At 36.1% G+C, this 19224-nt stretch overlaps 1 protein-coding gene across 1 annotated transcript in view; it reads left to right on the top strand.

The window, feature by feature from the left end:
- Positions 1 to 19021, top strand: part of LOC115917500 (macrophage mannose receptor 1-like) — a 30327-nt gene extending 11306 nt beyond the window's left edge. The window contains exons 12-30 of the mRNA XM_030971586.1: positions 783 to 982; positions 1270 to 1397; positions 2015 to 2102; positions 2683 to 2824; positions 4952 to 4990; positions 5097 to 5260; positions 6339 to 6406; positions 6819 to 6919; positions 7659 to 7801; positions 8902 to 9007; positions 9788 to 9984; positions 11515 to 11617; positions 12282 to 12514; positions 13653 to 13818; positions 15155 to 15307; positions 16787 to 16903; positions 17163 to 17330; positions 18399 to 18434; positions 18822 to 19021. Of these exons, the coding sequence (XP_030827446.1) occupies positions 783 to 982; positions 1270 to 1397; positions 2015 to 2102; positions 2683 to 2824; positions 4952 to 4990; positions 5097 to 5260; positions 6339 to 6406; positions 6819 to 6919; positions 7659 to 7801; positions 8902 to 9007; positions 9788 to 9984; positions 11515 to 11617; positions 12282 to 12514; positions 13653 to 13818; positions 15155 to 15307; positions 16787 to 16903; positions 17163 to 17330; positions 18399 to 18434; positions 18822 to 19021 (2552 nt within the window). The remainder of the gene's footprint in view (positions 1 to 782; positions 983 to 1269; positions 1398 to 2014; positions 2103 to 2682; positions 2825 to 4951; positions 4991 to 5096; positions 5261 to 6338; positions 6407 to 6818; positions 6920 to 7658; positions 7802 to 8901; positions 9008 to 9787; positions 9985 to 11514; positions 11618 to 12281; positions 12515 to 13652; positions 13819 to 15154; positions 15308 to 16786; positions 16904 to 17162; positions 17331 to 18398; positions 18435 to 18821) is intronic.
- The last annotated feature ends 203 nt before the right edge of the window (positions 19022 to 19224 follow it).

Below are 19224 nucleotides of genomic sequence, written 5' to 3'. Positions count from 1 at the left end.
GTAGCTTATTATGGTATTAGAAGCTAGTCCCAATGCTTTTCCTTATCTTTTCCCTATCCAGAAGGACAAAACGTATTCCAGAGCTCCAAGCCCCAGGGGATACAAGGCCCCCATCCCATCTTGTTTTTTCTGGGAACCAAGGCCGAAAAATAGCCATATTTTCATAAACAAAGTTTAGTTTCCATCTGAGCGGGGAGGATGTTCATAAATCTATGGGCCCAGATGGGATCCATCCCAGGGTGATGAGAGCTCAGAAGGGATGCTCAGGCCTTGGAATGGGCTGCCCAGGGAAGTGGTTGAGTTACCATCCCTGGATGTATTTACAAGGTGTGAAGATGTGTAGATGTGGCACTGATGGTTTAGTGGTGGACCTGTGTTAATTGGTTGGACTGTACAATCTTACAGATCTTTTCCAACCTAAATTATGCCATGATTTTCTATGATGCCATGAAAATATTTATTTTCTGATTTCTCATTGTTTCCAAGAGCAAAATCAAATTGAGCAGAAAGGATGAAATCCTTTCCAGCCTTAGGAATGGGCTGCCAAAGCCTTGCCACAAGTGGGAGAGGAAAGAGGCAGGCAAGGAGTTGTTCATGCACTCAGAGGGAAGGGATGATGATGAAGGACTTGCTGGTTTCCTCTTTTCACTAAGCTCCTCCTCTGAGTGGACACTACACTTAATATTTCAAATAGTATCTTGTAAATTAATTACATGAGCCATAAAAATGTCAAAAGAGCCTCTTTAAAAAACATTTCAACTTTCTTTTTTATCTCGTAATAGGGAAGAAAGCTGGTTGTGTTGCCCTTAGGACTGGAAATGCAGCTGGACTATGGGACGTTCAGAACTGTGAAGTAAAGGCAAAATTTCTCTGCAAAAAATTAGCTGAAAAAGTCACTGTTCCTGCTGTTTCTGAAAGAGTTTCTGATTCCAAATGTCCCCTGGGTTGGGATACAAGCAATAGCACTAATTCCTGCTTCAGAGTAAGTACTGCTTTTTGCCATAATCCTACCTGGGAAACAGGACAGTACCAAATAAATAGGCAATCTAAACTTCACAGAATGGCACGATGTAGCAAGCTTTTACACAACTATTCAAATATCACTGCAGCTTTCACTCTATCAGTGACAAGTAAGGTCATCCAATTGCTTTTGAATCCACATTGTAATGGATAACTGTAATGGAAGGTTTACTTATTTTTCTTATGCAAGGCAGCCAGCAGATTTATGTTTATCACACTGAAAACACAGTGTTCTACCTGTATCTACAGGGTTTTGTGAGAGAAGAAAACCAAAAGAAAACATGGTTTGAAGCCCGAGATTTCTGCAGAGAAATAGGAGGAGACCTGGCTGCTATTAGAAATGAAGAAGAGCAAACAGTGATAGAAAACTTAATAAAGTAAGCAAGCAAACTGTCTAATAATTAATATTTTGCTGTAACAACACATGATACAGTAATAAATAATTACACTCTTTTGCTCCTGAGATAATTATTTAAAAATCTATCTGGTTTTCACCAAAACAATAAGAAAAGTAACTGAGAAAATGTCTCATACGAGCAATGTTTTCAAAGAATTTTTGGAGCTCCTAAAATGTCATAGCCTGCAAACATTTTAAATTCAGATTAAAAAAACAACTCAGTAACAGAATTTGTTGAATGCTTCTCCAGAGACCCTATTCTAAGTTTGCTTAGTGAATAATTTTGAAATCAAATTTTGTCTTCTAGTAGCCTGAACATTTTATTTCTGAGAAAAAAACACTGTAATCACAACATCAGTGCAGAAAAATAACATGCTGTGTTTTCAATACAACCATTTGCAAAGCAGGAAATTTTAAGGTGTGAACTTCATTGTACTTGCCAATGGGAGTTTGCTGACCAACAGTACTTTTTGTTTTTAAAATTTCTGCATTGAAGTGTTCAATGAGTGTCAGAGTTATTGTCCCATGTAGGTTCTAAAATTTAGCAGAGCTAACAACATATATCTTCTTCCACTGTACATTTTTTTCACACTCTAGAAAGAAATCCCCATCATTTCAGCCTTTCTGGATAGGTTTGCAGTGTTTGGATCCTGATGGTGGACTTTCCTGGAGTGATGGTTCTCCGGTGAGTGTTTCACCATGCCATATTCCTTCTGTTCTGACATTTTTTCTGTTGAAGTTTCCATGACTGGTGTGTATAAAAGGTGTATAAGAATTTCCAAAGATGCCTATTTTGCAACTGGGTAACTCTGAACCATTATTCTTCATACTAGATTGGAAAAAAACAAGAGGCCAATAAACTCTGGGGTTATACCATCACAAAAGCGCTAAAAGACAGAGGACTGCTTTCAGCTACAGAAATGACTATCAAACTCACAAATATATGAGAAAGGTCTCTCCTAATTTTTGTTAGTCTCTGGGTGATAAATTGCCAGAAATCTTTTCCTGCTTTTTATTTATAACTGGACTCATTTGAGTCGAATTTTTGTGGGACTGCTACAGTTTGTTAGATGCTGCATGAACACAGAGCCTTTCTTTCCTCTTGCAGAGTGTTTGTAATCACTTTAGTAGCTCACATTGGCTTCACAGCCAGAGGAGGAGGAAAGGAGTGGTTGGAAACTTTTGCTCTACTTCTCATTCCTTACAGAGGACAGTTTTTCCCCCTGTAGATTAAAATAAAAACCACAGGTGTGTTTTCTCTGTAGGTGAATTATAAAGATGAAATAAGATACTATTTTTACGATACTGCATTTCAAGATTGTGGAGCAATCGGTGAAAACCCTTCCTTGTCATGGATTAAGGAGCACTGCGAATACAGTCATAACTGGATTTGTGAAATAAAAAAGGGTAGGTTACTTTTTACTCTAAACTCATCTTAGGAAGAAAGTCAAGTTAAATTCATTCTATCATAACAGGAAACTCTACAAGTTACATACTGGTAGAAAGTTTTGTTTATTTCACAGGAATTTTGCACACAGAAAAGTAGGTCAAGACCTTTGGTATACAAGATTTCAGCTGTTAACAATAAACTTTTTTGTTTCAGTATAAAAAGTACATTCCATGATAAGCTTTACTAAAATTACACTTCTCTATGTAATTGTGTAATAATAGAAAACATGATGAAAGCAATCTTAAGAGCTTACCTTGCAATATTCACTGCTCTGCACAAAAGCAGATTTTTGTCATAAGAGAAATTCTGACTGAGGGAAGAAGAGAGGACTACAATTCAAACTAAAAAAAAAATTAAAAGAAGAAGAAAAATATTATTTTGAATTTCCATATCCTTTGTGAAGTGAAACTTCACTCCTCTGTTCAAATGTTGGTACACAACGGCACAGTAGCCACCTACTCTAAATTAAACAACACTACCAGCATTACAGAATCAGTCTTTTTGTAAGATGACATGTAAAGACAAGCCTGTAACAACAGGCCTACTGTAACAAGAAGATGGTAATGAAAGCTTCAAAATTTAAGACAGTTTCACATCTTCATCACATACTAGCAGAAGAATCTCTACTTCTCTGGTTTTTTTTCTTAGCTATTGTTGTGAAAAATATTCAGTGAAATTAGAGAGGAATAGCTATGTGTTGGGCTACATATTTTACTTCCCACAGTAACAGCAATGCTCCTCTGGTGGCTCCCTGGGCTCCTTCACACTAGTTTCAATTGCTACTTTTCTGAAAGACATAATTTCTGTGCTGCTGAATAATTCAAAACAATTTTCTAGCCAAGGCACACAGTCTCAGCTTCTTATACTTATAAAGCAATAATCATAGACCTCTATCTCAGAGAGATGTTGTGAAGATATTTTTCCTGTTAAGTTCCTTTGTGAGTTCTCACCTGCATAATCACCACGGCTAAAAATCATTAGCAAAGTGTCACTAGTAGCTGTTTACTGTTAATTAGTAGTAGCATATGAATGGCAGAAATTACAGCCTGAAGAAATTGTCATCATTAGGCAGCAGTGCAGAATGGCATGCTGAAATAGACAGAATACTTCATACTTCCAGAACAGATATATTAGGGTTTTTTTTCTTTTAAATCTTGTAACCATTTTCTTTTTAATGTTGTAACCAATCATACAATAGATTATTTTTAAAAGCTGACATATTTTTTTAACCCAAGCATATGTTCACACACTTAATAAAATGTAATTACACATACAGCAACACAAACGTTGCAATAAATTCCTGTGGGAAAAAACACAGAATCACAGAATGGTTTGACTTGGAAAGGACCTTAAAGATCATCCAGTTCCAACCCCCAACCTTTGTCCAGGTTGCTCAGAGCCCCATTCAGATGGCCTGGAGATTATAAAGGTGACATTTATTTTACATTTTTATAGCTCTTGGCCTTGCATATTTAGAGAAACATTTCTCCAATATCACACTCCATGTGATGTGGAAATTTTTTGTTTATTTTTCAAAAAGTGGTAATGTAATTCTTGTCAAGGCAGCTACGCAGAAAAAAGTTTAACTAAAAAATAAATACTAATAAAATGTTAAATATAAATAATAAATACATATTATAAATATAAATAGATGTAAAAAAGCAGTTTTTTTAAAAAATTCAAATAGTATTCAAATTCTAATTTTCAAATACAACACAATGTCCATAAAGAATTGTTCAAAGTCTACCAACATTGGAGTATTTTCTCTATGTAGTGTTCCTTCAGAAACAAATATTCATTCAGACTAACTTCAGCCGTCCAATTTAGGCAATATTCAAGATATTCAAGATGCACTTATCAAAAATCTACCAAGACAGAGATGTAGGCCTGTAATGCATCTTTTATTCACCAAGCATCCATTTTTAACTTTGCACCAAAGATATCATATAATTATATTCTGCATTGAATACGTAAAATGTGAAAAGTTAATAGACATTAAAATAATTTCCAGTAATTGAACACTTTTACTGGCTCAATATTTGGGAAATATTTTACATCTTTTTTTTAATCCCATTTCATTACAGGGACACCCTTGAAACCAGAACCTCTGGGCCCTTCTACCAGTAAGCTTCTGTTTATTTTCACTTACCTGAAGGGTGGTGCAATGTAGCACCACCAGCTTTGCCTAAGGACTGAGAAGAATGCAGAGATTTCTCTTCTGTGTTGCAGCATATGAAGTCACAGAAGATGGCTGGATTGTAAAAGGAGACAAACAATATTTTTTCAGCCCAGAAAAGACCTCTATGGAGAAAGCCAGAACATTCTGCAGAAACAATCACGGAAATCTTGCTACTATTGGAAATAATAGTGAAAGAAAATTTGTGTGGAAATACGTAAGGGGAGATTTTGTTGTGTTATACACCACATTGCTTATATACCCTTTGTACATATCCTCTGCTTGTGAAGTACGGAAGAATGGGCTTGCTGCATAATATTACCACTTTTACCAAATAGTACTATTGCTTAAATTTTCTTAGGATTTGGTTTAAATATTCCATGAAAAAATATTTATTCTACAAAATGAATCTTCACTTTATGAAAAAAACAAAACATGTAAAAGAATTTACTGTTTACTAGGATGGGCATATTCTTGTCTATTTTAGTCTGAATGGAGTTCTGAGCAAATACATAAGGAGCAATGAACAGGCAGGGTAGGTGTATTCTCAGAAAACTCTTCTTCTGACAGGGTCGTTGCCTCTACTCTGAATATCATATACTAGAACCCAGTGTTGCACATAGATCAGGCAGGCAACTGCCAGGGTAGCTTTGATGGTCCTACCTGATGGTCACGTTGCTCTCCAAAACAGCTTTTCAAAGAAAGGCTGGTCCAGGTTAGACTGATCATTCCAACAACTCTTCATGGATCAGTTTTCCTGTACCACAACCAAAGCACAGCAGGTGAATGCTGACAACTTAATAGCATGGAGGGTACCTCAAACCTCTGCCATAATCCTACTTGGTTTGCTAATACCAACATAGCCATACAACCACCTTTCTGAGCCACACTAGTAGATGTTTGCTTTTATTGTGTGGGAAAGGATGTGACAGGTGGAGAGCTCAGACAGCTTGAGACACAACAATTACATAGCTGCTTACAACCAGAAAAGGATCAAAAATTTTATACTTAATGTTTTTCTCAAGTCTCCTATGACTTTTTCTTCTTAAATTGAGAACAGAACTTTGAAAGCTTTGATCCTAGCAGTAATTCAGCCAAAAATGGGAATGCATCAACAAAAATAATAATAAAGCAAAACTATAAGTTGTACGGTATCTCAGGTGACTGCGCACAATCATTTAAAGAATATGTATTCATTTATTTGCTTCTGTAGAAAAATATTTACACTTTTTTTCTGTATTTGATGACTAATAAATATTATAAAACTCTAATTAAAAATATATTTTTATGCTTAGATCTTAAAAAATGGAAAACTGAATTCATATCTCATAGGATTAATCCAGAATGCTGATCGACAGTTCAGGTAGGTAAATAAGCTACATCAAGATCCATAAGAGCAGTTGTAGGAGTATTGTATTGCCAAATTTCCTTTTGGAAACCACTGAAAAAGAGTTAGATGCAGATTCAGAGAGTGATAATGCTGGTTGGAATGTGTGCTCTCCCTTGGTTAAACTACACTGTACAAACACAGTTCTAAATGGAAATTTTGTGTGCTATGAATATGTTGGCAATATCTGTTAAAAATAAAGGTATTTTTGTCTTTGACTTTATATGCAGGGATTTCATTATATAAGGTCTTTTAGTCCTAATGGAAACTCTGGGAGTTTTACAGAGGGACTTGGCTGTAATTTTTTAAAAATATTTTTAGTATGTTAAGGAAGATTTTTCTCAATGGTTTCATGGACATTGTCTCAGCAAACACTTCTTTTTTTCAGCTGGATGAGTGGAAGCCCAGTGCATTATGCAGCTTGGGCACCGGGTGAGCCCAGCTTTGCAGGTGCCCAAGAAAATTGTGTGGTTCTAAATAAAAAAGATGGTGAGTTTCACAACTATGGTTTGTAAAGTAATTTTATGCCTGCTGCTCTTCCAATGTTTGTTTAAAATCTCTTGTCAGTTTTCACCCATTCTTTACCAGGAAATTTGAGAAAGATATATTATAAAGAATAGTTGTTATATCCGAGGTTTTTTCAGGGGCAATATTATCCATAAAAGTAGAGTCTAATAAATTGATTTTGATGGGAAATGCAGTGGCAATTTCATCACTGGTGTTTCAGCTGCACAAAGAAAATGTTCAATTCAAATCAACAGCAATTATTTTTTAAAATTATTATAATTAGATAATAGTGAATTGAAAATATTTCCTAATAATAAAAAGTATTTGAACTTCTAATAATAGTTTTATAACTTATTTTTTAATAATTAGATCACATTTTTAGTAATAAGAGAATTGTTAGCAAAGGAATAGAACATATATAGATTTTCACATTCTGTAGTGCTTTCACTGATTCAGCATAATTTGACACTTGCATCTTTCAGCGCAACAAAGCTGTTAGGGAGGGTTTCACTGAGAGGCCACCTCATCTGGTCACTTCTCCCCCACTAACAGCAGGACCAAAGTGCCCCTGTATACAGGGACAGTGGGAGGTAGAGCTGAGCTAATGCAGGTTATCCCACATTCCCAGGCAGATTGCTTCTGAACTTCAGAAACCAGTTCACTTTCCCACAAATTTCAGTCCTATTTAGTGTCTTAGTACCTAAACTTTAATCGATTTCAGGCTTGTGGAATGATGTCAACTGTGGTTTTTCCAATGGCTACATCTGTGAGAGGCACAGAAGTTTTATAAATGCAACCCTTCCTCCAGCAGTACCTTCAGCTCCTGGAGGGTGTCCTGCAGGTTGGATTTTATTTAAAAATCAGGTATGACACTTTCATCTAAGCACAATGATATTACTGCTTGGGAAGATACTTAAAGATACACTTGAGGCCTTTTGTCTCTCAGATATGTTTTGTTAGTTGCATTAAAAAAGGAACCCATTGGCTAATTACTGCAAAATGATGGGTTTACAGATGTTTAATTGTTTTTTTGAGAAGTGGTCACCTGACGCATATTGGGAAAACAGTTACATTGTATATATGTTTCAAAAAATGGAAGAACTGAATTCATCTGAAAGCACTGGGCATAGCACAAAATCAGTCATTTGAGATGGAACAAATCAGAAATAAGACAATTTTTTTCTAAACAGACTTCAATGTAATGCTTGCCTCTTCCCCAAAAGGGATGAACTTGATGTGCTTAATAAGTGAGGGCTCTCTTTCCTAATACATACAGATATCACAGCAGGTGATTTTATGCTAGGTTACAGTCATCAAAGTTATTTCCACAAACCTTGCAAGACAATTCTCTGACTGTGCTACTGTCATGACACAGAGCAGAGGATGAGCTGCAAAGCAGAGGGTGAGCTGCAAACATGGAGGGCACATGAGGCACACTGGTAATTATCAGAACCTTTGAGGGTGAATATGTATTGGTAATGTGATGGCTACACAGTTTTGATGAAATGAGTCACATACTTCCATTAATGAGAGATCTGTATAATGAAGAAGGCTGAATAGACGCAGGAGTACTCTGACCACAGACACCAGGTCAAAAAGGGTTTTCAGAAAGTTCCAGCAACTCCACACCTGGGCTGGGCTTTTCCTACAGTTAGAACTTTGTCTTGTGGTGGTGGATGGTTTCTAGAAATCTCTGAGTTAGTTAAAACATTAGATTCTCATCAGACTCCTACTGTGGTTTCTAAATAGCTATTTGAGTTTTGTCGTGACTTTCTCAATCCCTTGCAGAAAGACAGAGAGCAAATTTAAAACTTGTATATGGTTTTGATTTGGCTCCAGATCCAAGTTAACTGAAAAAAATATTTTGGGGGTCTGAATTAGGCTGGTTTTTACTTAAACTAGTGTAATTCATACCTAAATTCTTTGTCCTGTCACTCTAACAGTCTATACTTATTTTTCCCTAGTGTTACAAATTTTTTGGCTCTGGCTATGATAACTGGGGTAGAGGAAGAAGAGTTTGCATGAGCCTTGGAGGAGACTTGGCAAGCATACCTAATGAACAAGTTCAAGGTATAGTGCAACAGCCCTTTAGGTAATAGAGAGCCTTTACTCTGTATACAGTGGACATTTCCTGCAAAGAAGGCAAGTGTCAGTATGTAAATATATGCTTTTTGTAATTTGTGTATTCAAATTATAATTATATGGCCATGGCATGAAGTGTTTTTAGAACTGAACAATCTGTTTGGGGCATGCTAGTCATGCTAAGGATTGCTTCTTCATGTTGCATGCAAAGTATCTTGCATTATTTATAGGCATGAATTAAGATAAAATTAAAAATCTGGATCTGACATTTATGGCTTTAGGCACAGAGAAAAAACCAGAATACAGTCTGTTTTTGCCAGAAATAGAATGGGATGTGCTTCTATACCTCTGCCTAAATTCTACAACTTGATTTAGTATAATGTCAGAGAAAGGCATATTTTTACCTTGCCTGTGTTCCCTGGCTTCCATTTGCAGCTGTACATATTTCCATCAGTCAAGTAGCTCATCCTGACTGCTGAAATAAGTGAACTCTTTAGATATCATGGTGGTCAGAGAGGTTTTTTTTTTCTTTCCTCTTTCCAATCTTGCTTCATTGTTCCCTAATACTTGGACTCTTTGAGATTTTTCATGGGTAAGGGCTTGGCATAACCTTGAAATCATGAAATCAGGTAAATTTTTGATCAAATATAATTAAAATGTTTTTATAAGATTTTAATGAAAAAAACAGTTAAGTATTTGTTTATGAGTTGATGTCTTGACTGATCATGTAACACAATAATTTTCTCCTCTGTTGGCTTTTTATTCTAGCTTTTCTCACATACCATTTGAAGGATGCTTCAAATGATCTTTGGATTGGCTTGAATGATCTGCTCAGTGAACTCAACTTTGTTTGGTCTGATGGAAGTGCTGTCTCATATACAAACTGGGCTAAAGGTTCCCCAAAACTTGTAGAACCTATTTTGTATGACAGTCTGCATCCAGAAGATGGCCAAAATCGGCAACAGGTAAATATTGCTTAGTGTTTGCCATCAAGTCTAAATCTGAGGAGCAATACCACCCCCAGTAAGCAGCTCACTTCGCTGCAGATCTTGCCCCAGCCTTCTGCATTGGTTGGTCATCTATCTTTACTCTGGGACTAGACATAAAACCTTTCACTGTTTGAGTATTCTAGCTATTTCATCGCATAAAATGGCATTGCTGTAATGTTGTCAAAGTATTTCGCAAAATTGCAGCAACGGACAGATTGAATAAAAGATTGGATATATTGAATAAAGTTAGCAAAGTTACTTTCTTTTTCAAATTAAATTGTTAATTTTTCAGAGACTATAAATGCCACATTAGAATTTTAGAAGTCAACACACAATTACTTTCATTTCTATGAAGGAAGGAGAAGAGGATGCAAGAAGAAAGAGTTTAAGCATTTTAACCTTTTCCCATTTTAAAATTGTAATTGAATTACTAGGGGCCAATAGATGTCAACTACTTTCTAAGTCCATCAAATCCTCTCCACAGCTAGTGCTTAAACTAAACCTCAAATGCTGTAAATAAAATAGCATTCTACATAACCATACCAATACAGACTGATTTGCACAGCCACATTGCCTATCTTCTATTTATTTCTATATCTTGCTTTCCAAACTCACCCTTCACAATGTATCATTCCACTCACTGTCCATTCTCCCACCATTTTTGTATCCATACCTTTAGAGAAGTCAGGGATCTGGGCAACCAGCTTAATCTACACCTGAGTCAATTCATATTGCTCTTCCCCATGTAGCCATTGGTCAAGGCATGCAGGAAGACATAAATGACACTGCACTGCACAAACCATAGCTCCACTGCAGCTCTAATAACACTAGCAAATATCAAGCAGGGAAAAAAAATGTGCAAAGGTACATCTTGTTTTTCTCCTTCACCTTCAAGACACTAATCCTCTCTCCTTCAGAGGATCCTTTTCAAAGGCCCAACAATTACTCCATGGCAGCTTATCAGAGGAGATTGCAGCTTGTAATAAACTTGTAATAAATTTCAGCTTCTTAAGTTGATCTCATGTGGCTGAAGGAGAAATTCTAAGAATCAGAGCTGATGAGAGCTCTGCCAAGGACTGTCATCTAGGTGATTTTGTCAAGAATCAGCACTATTTCTAGCTGTCTTTGCAAGTGAAATACAAAGTATAACCTCTATTTCATTCTTATTCAAAACCTTGCTGATAGTCACCCAGTAGTTGGGATAGATAATGTGGAAGAAAGTTTTTGAAAATAATAACGTCTTTCAAGTACTTCTCCTGGAAAATACCTAAATGAACAAGCAGGCTGAGCTGAACAGTGTACAACAGGGGAACTGGCCACCACAAGGGAGGTCAGAAAGGACAGAGAACGATGAATGAGAGGTATTTCTAGAGTTGTAACACACCCTACAACACCAGAACAAAAAAAAAAACAAAAACAAAAACCCAGACCTGAAACGACTCAGTTATAGTACTCTGTTTTATAACTTCTAATAGGTATGAATATTCTTTTCCTTACTTCCAACAGTTTGACTGTGTTTCTCTGAAGAGAGGTCCTGCTGATGACACAGGAAAATGGAACAATGAGGAGTGTTATAAGTACAGAGGGTATATATGCCAGAAGAATAGTGGTGAGTTCTGTACTGTTAATCTTGAAAATAATAACATAAGGATTAAAACAAATTTTCTTGTTTAACACACTTTATTTCAGTTTAGTTTTAGTTTGTTTCATTTTGTTTTGGTTTTTAGGTAAAGGATCAGTAAAACCTAAGGGCCCATCTTGCCTCCCAATATTACTTAGCAATATTTTTTAGAGAACATAGCAGAATATGGGAAAAGAAAATTATTTTATTTTTAAAAGTACGATTTAACAGATGAAGCCCAAACAATTTTAATTACATATGTTCATGAGGATCTGTAGGGCATCAAAACTAGTACGTTTAACATTATCCATAAACACCTGATAGTCATTAAGCTGCAAAGAGTATTTTAAAAGCAGGCAGGACAGGTGTGTTATTTTTGTATGATGGGGTAAATTTACCTCTGCAATGTAAAATACTGTGCATTTACTGATTCAAAATTGTCAGAGGTTGAAAATACATTTCTTTTATCAGAACTGTTGTTTTGATGTTTTATTTAATTATAAGCAGCTAAGAAGATGTTCCATTCCATTAGTAATTTTATATTAGGTTCATAAATAATGAAGATGTGAAGATGTTACTCAGTTCCTCAAGTCAAATATGTGACTCCAGATTTAACTGCTCATGGGGCTTTTTTTTTTCCTTTTTCCTACAGATCCTGAACTTTTTAAATCATCAGCAACAGCGCAGGACTTTGCTTTTGCCCCTTCCAGTGGGATTAGCTATTCTGTCACCCATTCCAAAATGAACTGGGAGGAAGCACACCAAAACTGCAATAGCAATGCCTCAGAACTTGCCAGCATTTTAGACCCACATAGCCAGGCACTGTTGCTCCTACTTGCAAAGGAATATGGAGAGCCTCTGTGGATTGGTCTTAACAGCAACAGGGTAAGAACAAAGGCATTGCATACACACAGGCTGACAAAACCTGATTTTACTTCATGCTCTCATCTTGTTGCCCACTGGGATTTCTGCCAGTGTAGTGCTGAAAACAGCAAGTTACATCAATGTAACAGCCATTTACGCTGGAAATCTTCAAATAAGACTCATACAGTAGAGATTTCCTTTAGCACAAGGAAATGTTCCTGTACAACCAGTATACAACAGTGCAGTGCGTTGTTTGGAGTCATTTAAAGTATCTCAGATATAAATTGTAAAATTTCCTATATTTTAAGCTGATCTTAATCTAAAAGTGATTCCAGGCACAATGTACATCCTGCCCTCCTGCCATATGTTTATGTACCTCAGTGATCAGTGACAAGGTATCAGAGGTCACACACCTGTCACCTGACAAGGAACCATTTGTATGTGTGTGTTTATGCTCACACATTTCACTAGAGTGGTCTTATTTATGGTAGCAATAGCAAGCTACAGATGTGAACAGAAACTGGGGTAAATACTAGTAAAAGGAATATTGAGGCTATATCATATGGTATATATTGACCATGGCTGTATTTTTTTTAATTTGAAAATACAGTTGGCGTAACTGCTTCCATTAGAAGTTAGAATATTATGGAAAAATAATCCCTTCTGTTGGTGAGATGTCTACATCAGTTGTATGACAGGAGAGGGTGAACATTTGGATGGTAGGTGTGTTTTGACAGGCTACACTCTTCATCATGAATCACAGTCACGACAACTACAACAAAAGCAATGGTGATCAGAGCTCCTTAAGAGCACTCCTACACACACTCCCATTCTCCATGCAGATGTTTGGGTGGTCATATAAAAAAGGTATCTTATCTGACTCCTCTTTTTATGCCTTCTCTCATGCCCCCCTTTTTTTCCCTTCCATTTCCCAAAGCTTAAAAAATGCTCTGAATTAATGTTAGATATTTTTGGAGGCACTCACATTTGTGGATGACAGACAGTGTACATTTTAGTCAGTTAGCATTTACAAGCTAAGAAGAGGCACTAGTAAGCAGATGAGTCTACACAGGTTATGTGAGAGTCCTCTTGAGGATCCTGTATAGTAGCTGTGTCACTGTAAGCAAACATGAAATTACCATATAGATTTTACTTCCAGACCAATGGCAAGTATCAATGGACTGACAGGTGGAGTTTAGTTTACAGCAAGTGGGCCAGTGGAGAACCAAAGCAGACATTAGCATGTGTCTACCTAGACACTGATGGCACCTGGAAGACAGCTTCTTGTGAGGAAAAATTCTTCTCTGTCTGTAAAAAATCAGATGGTGAGTAACTCCATACATGCATCTTGACTAGAGGCTGTATAGTGCAATAAGCCACTGGAAAAATACTTTGTTAATACACCAGTATACAGGAAGACAGGATTACCTAACTAGTTCTAAATATTGACATGAATTCTTTCCAAAAGTTGATTCATAGTAATTACCAAAATCCTAACAACCAAAGGATTGAATATTCACTTTTTTTAACTATTCATCCTAGTAGGAAAAGTAATTCACTTGCTATAAGATCTGTTTTTATTAGGCATTATAGGAAATTCTGTATCCAGTTTGGGGTACCAAAGTTTGAAAAGCTTCTTGGTCAACTTGCGTTTCCAGATCACCGGGAAACAATGATTTAAAGAAAATATTGGAGTTGGACAAAAACTAAGACACCAAAGACTAAGAGAAACCATATTATCAACACTAAATATTAAAAAATGAGCCTTACAGAATGGAATTTAATTTTTCTATGCGTCTGATATGAGAGGGAAAGGGGTAACAGACTTAAATACAGCAAGGAAAACCTTCTGATTTTATCAGTACAGAAGTCTTTAATAAATATTCTGGACAGATCAGCAAAATCTCCATCACTACAGCTTGCTAAGAACAGACAGGACTAATACCCGTCAAAAACAATATATCAGCTTCATGTCACCTGTGAGCACAAAGATGAAGTAAATAACCCCTTGGAAAGCACAATCTTGTATAATTTATATGGAAATAAGTATAAATAGTGACATGCTACACTCAAATTTTAGCTATATTCTTGGATTTTTCAACTTTATGGAAGATCTTCAATCATAAGTTACATGACAAATTATGTTCTAAGATGTTTTAATACGACAAAAAACCTCAAAATTCATATATAATGTCTCTTTTCACTTCATGGTTCTGGAAATCTCATTTGAGAGCTAAGTATTCCTTAGGGGAAAGCAACAGACTGTAGAAGACTTACAGGAAGAAAACGTAATTTGGCAGATTTTGTATTTATCTACCCATCCAAAATCTTCCTATTATATAAGTGACCACGGAATGCATGCAGGATGCAGTTTAATAAAGTCCTGCAAGCTATGTTTAGTTATACCAACACTTTCATTAACAATCACAGTTTCTACTGTAAGGTTTTATAAGGTTTTGATATGGTCAAATCACATTGATAAATAAATATGAAGGAAAATATTGTCCCAAACAGAAAGTCAGAACCATATTCAAGCTCTTCTTAGAACAGACCTAATTTCCTCTAAAATTACAAACCTAACATTAGTTTTGTCATACTAGCATAAAGGGAAAAACAAGTTAAATAAAATAGCTGGACTCCAACTACCTGATCTCTTATCAGTAACGGCTCCTACTGAACCCCCACAACTTCCTGGAAAATGCCCTGAATCAAGAGGACACAAATCCTGGATACCTTTCTCTGGACACTGCTATTACTTTGAGGCCTCCAAGAAAAGAAGCTGGTCTCAAGCTCACGAGGAATGTGCCCGACTAGGTGAGTGTTTAGTCTTAGAAAGATTGATGATGTAATTAAACACATAAAATAATGGATAATATTGCTAAGCAAACCTCAAATTAATTTAAAACTTCACATTTAATGCTTTTTTTGGTTGCTTTTCCGAGCATGCTTTTGCACAATAAATGTAACTTTTGTCAGAGACAGCAGCATCTCATATCTCAAATATCAGGTGAAATATGAGTATATATACTCAATACCTAAATACCTCAAAAATATTAAATTCCTACTAGTTTTATGGCAAAAAAAAAAATTAGATAGGGAAATAAACACTTTTACAGACCCACTAAGACACAGGCTGCAGCATTGGCTTTCCCTTCCCCAAGCAAAAGGGATGCCACATGCAGTGCAATCTAGGAGACACAAAGTCATAGGATAGTTGTGTTTGTTAGTTACAGGGCACAGGTCATTAAGTGGATCTCAGTGGCTGGACAACAAATGAGATGCTTATATTTCATGGACCAGTAAAACACACCCAGCCATGAAGTTCCTGCTCTGGAACAGCCCCATGCTGCCCCCATGGAAAGAAGAGCAATACCTTCATCAGGGAAGGGAAAAGACACATTGCTCCACATTTCTGAGAAAGGGTGCAATGCAACACATATTTCAGTGTGAGTAAGAATAAGAAACATCCTATACATTTCCAAAGGCACTTCCTCATATATCTGAAAACATTGACCTATAACTGAGTAAACAGAAAAAACAGCTTTGTAAAGTCATTTTGTCACAGCTGTACAGCAACAGAATTCCTGGAGTGGTTTTGTAGAAAGTTAAATCACATAATTACTACAAAAAGTAAACATTGCACTAATAAGCAGGATGAAAGGTTACAATTGGACACTGCTCTGTGTTCTAAATTCCTACACTTTTGCCTGCCTGTTACCCACTGGCCAGGCCAGGAAGATGGTCATTTCCTTGTACTCTCAACACAGCCTTGTGTATTTCCAATGCCAGGGCACATGACAATTATAAATCAACTTCTGGACATCTTCTGGACTGCAACCTCCATCTGCTGACACATCCTACCTAACCTGTTATCATCAGGCACTGCCAAAACTGCTGCCTAGCCACCAATGAGGGACAAAGCTGTAGTGGCAAGAAGCATGGTGGTGACTACATCACATGTACCTGTTTCAGCTTACTAGCACCACAATCTGGGATGTGGTCAGGCTTGTCCAAAAAGTATTACAGGAGAGCAATTGTTCTTCTCTAAAATAGAAAAGACTAAAAAAATCCAGAAAATTTCAGAAAATGCATATCTTTGTGCAGATTTGCATCCATACAACAAACAGTCATGCTCAAAAAAAATACCATACAGTGATATAATACCCACAATAAGACTAGTGAATAATACAAGAGTTGGTGTCTTTTATATACTTTTGCATATCTTTTATGTGTTTATTGACTTGAGCTCTAAGAAAATGACCCACTGTGATGTGTTCCTTAATATTTTTTCAGGTGCTGATTTGGTATCAGTAGGAGACTATAGTGAAACAAACTTTCTGTCAGAAACCATTAGGATACTCCATGGAAAATCACTGAACTTTTGGGTAGGGCTAAAGAAAAATGACAGAGGTAATATCTTTCATCCCATTACCCTATCAAACAAAATTTCATGTTATGTTAAAAAGAAATCAACTTTGTAGACTTGAAAGTACATCTATCTATATAAAAATTACACAAAGTTTATTTCAAATTATGAGTAAATATGCTTAAAATTATGTTTGAAACATTTAACTGGCTATGCATGTTATAAATTTTTGTTTTCTCCATTACAACTCGTATTTGCCTAGATCAATGCATTTTATACATACATGTTAATTTTTAATATTAGGACGGTGGGTATGGACAGATAAATCTGCAATGGATTTTGTCAACTGGCAATTGGGAGAGCCATCAAAGCAAAGGCTTAAAGACTGTGGAGAATTATGTGCATTATCTGGCTCCTGGAACACCAACCTCTGTTCTTTCAAAAAAGGATATATCTGTAAAAAAAATAAAAGTAAGTAGCATTTCTAATATGTTAAGTTTAATGTCTAATTATGTATTTTCATTGTACAACACAGAAATGTGAAATACTCTGTGTGCAAAACCAATTGACTCTAATGGCTGCCTAAATACTGGCAAGCCCCACATGGTTTCTGACTGCCTTCTCAGAAGGCTGCACCTCCCCTATGTCCTCTAAAACTACCGTCAGCACTGTGCAGCCATCATAAATACTTCAGGCCCCTGAGTTTAGGTGAAAGCTAAGCTCAAAAGCAACACTTTGTCTAATTTCAGCTGAATGTATTCTCAAACAAAATCTTATTCTGATGAGTGCAATGCAAACTGTCTTGTAGAAATGCTGGAATTGGTGATTCCTTTCCTTACTGACCACTGATCTGATGAATTACAGGAATAGCATGGCAAACATTCTTGTGGCATTCTTTATCTACAGTATGGTAGAATCATATTTAGTAAAATACTGGTAGTATCCTGGTAGAAAAATTATCATCTATAAGAAAATGCATAAATTAGTTTACCAACTGAGATTAAATCAAAGTAGTCCAGAATGTGGACATTTTGTTTGGTTGCACTTCATGTTTCTGTTCACCTTTGTATTACCTGCTAAGTTCAGGAAGAGCAACTACCATAGGAGCTACATCCACATGGAATAGTTGTCTCTGACAGAAGGGGCTACAACAATAGGAAAGTCTTTTCAGCTCAGGTAAAATGCTCACGATGCACTGCTAACACTCAAGACCTCGTTCAGGAAATACCTTAAAAAAACTAAGGATACTGTGGGGAGATTCTCAGAAATAAACATATTTGAAAACACTTTTTGAAATAACAGAAGTCTGTCTCTGCATGTTGTTTTGGGTGTCATGACTGAGGAAATCAGACGCTCTTAGGATGAAAGACCAAATCAACCTACTAGAGTTTTACATATGCTTAGTTCCATCCCTCTGGAAGAGTGACTGTCACCAACACATGAATTCAGGGGGAATTGTCAGAAACACTGGTACTCAGGAACTTTGAAATGCCTTTTTTTAAAAGCATTCGGTAAAAGCATTTTTTTTCCTTTCAAAAGCTCCTGAAAGGAAAGAAATGTCAACAGAAAATACAGGTAAGCATACTTCTTTTTAAGTATAATAATAAGAGCATGCTAAAATAAAACAGGAATATAATTAAATAGTTTCACAGTATGTTTTGAGAGTGTTTAAAAATAAAAAGTCCATAAAGGTTTACTCTGTATCTCAATATAGGATATAGAGGGTATACTGAAGTAAATATTGATTTAGTTTTATGTTTATCTTTTTAATACTGGGCTTTGATCAGATTTAAATAGATTTTGTTTTGTATTCATTAAAAAAAAACCAAAACAAAGCACATGTTGAACTGGAAATCTACATGCATACCGTTTTTTTTTTTTTTTGCTTTCTTGTTATAGAAGTCTCATTTATTACTACATTCTGAAATCTTTTAACCTTTGTTCCATTGTATATCCTTACAGAAGAGAAAATGGAGAAAGTACTTTCTGCTGGCATCATTTGGCTGTTCGTTCTTCTAGCCCTTTCTATAGCTGGAGCTGGAAGTGTAATTTATTTCTGCTTGAGGAGGAAAAGACAAAACTTGCCACATATTTCAACCAGAATGAGTGGATCAGAAGCAACTGTGGATATTCAAGTAAAAGACACACATTCAGACATGTAGTCTGACCAAATGCCCATGTGATCCAACTACCAAAAAACAGGCTATAAATCAGTGAAATCTTACCCCAACTTTGTGTTTTCCTACCCAGGCAATAGTCTCCTTTCTTCTCAAATACACACACATCTTTCAAAATTCCTTCCAAAGTGTTACAGAGTTGTTTAGTCTGGGGAGTGTATATGTGTTTTTCACATAAATGGGCATGG

This window comes from Camarhynchus parvulus, chromosome 2 (assembly GCF_901933205.1).
Source record: "Camarhynchus parvulus chromosome 2, STF_HiC, whole genome shotgun sequence".
Classification (NCBI taxonomy): domain Eukaryota; kingdom Metazoa; phylum Chordata; class Aves; order Passeriformes; family Thraupidae; genus Camarhynchus; species Camarhynchus parvulus.
Note: the sequence above shows the minus strand (reverse complement) of the source record. Positions and strands in the feature narration are given on the sequence as shown.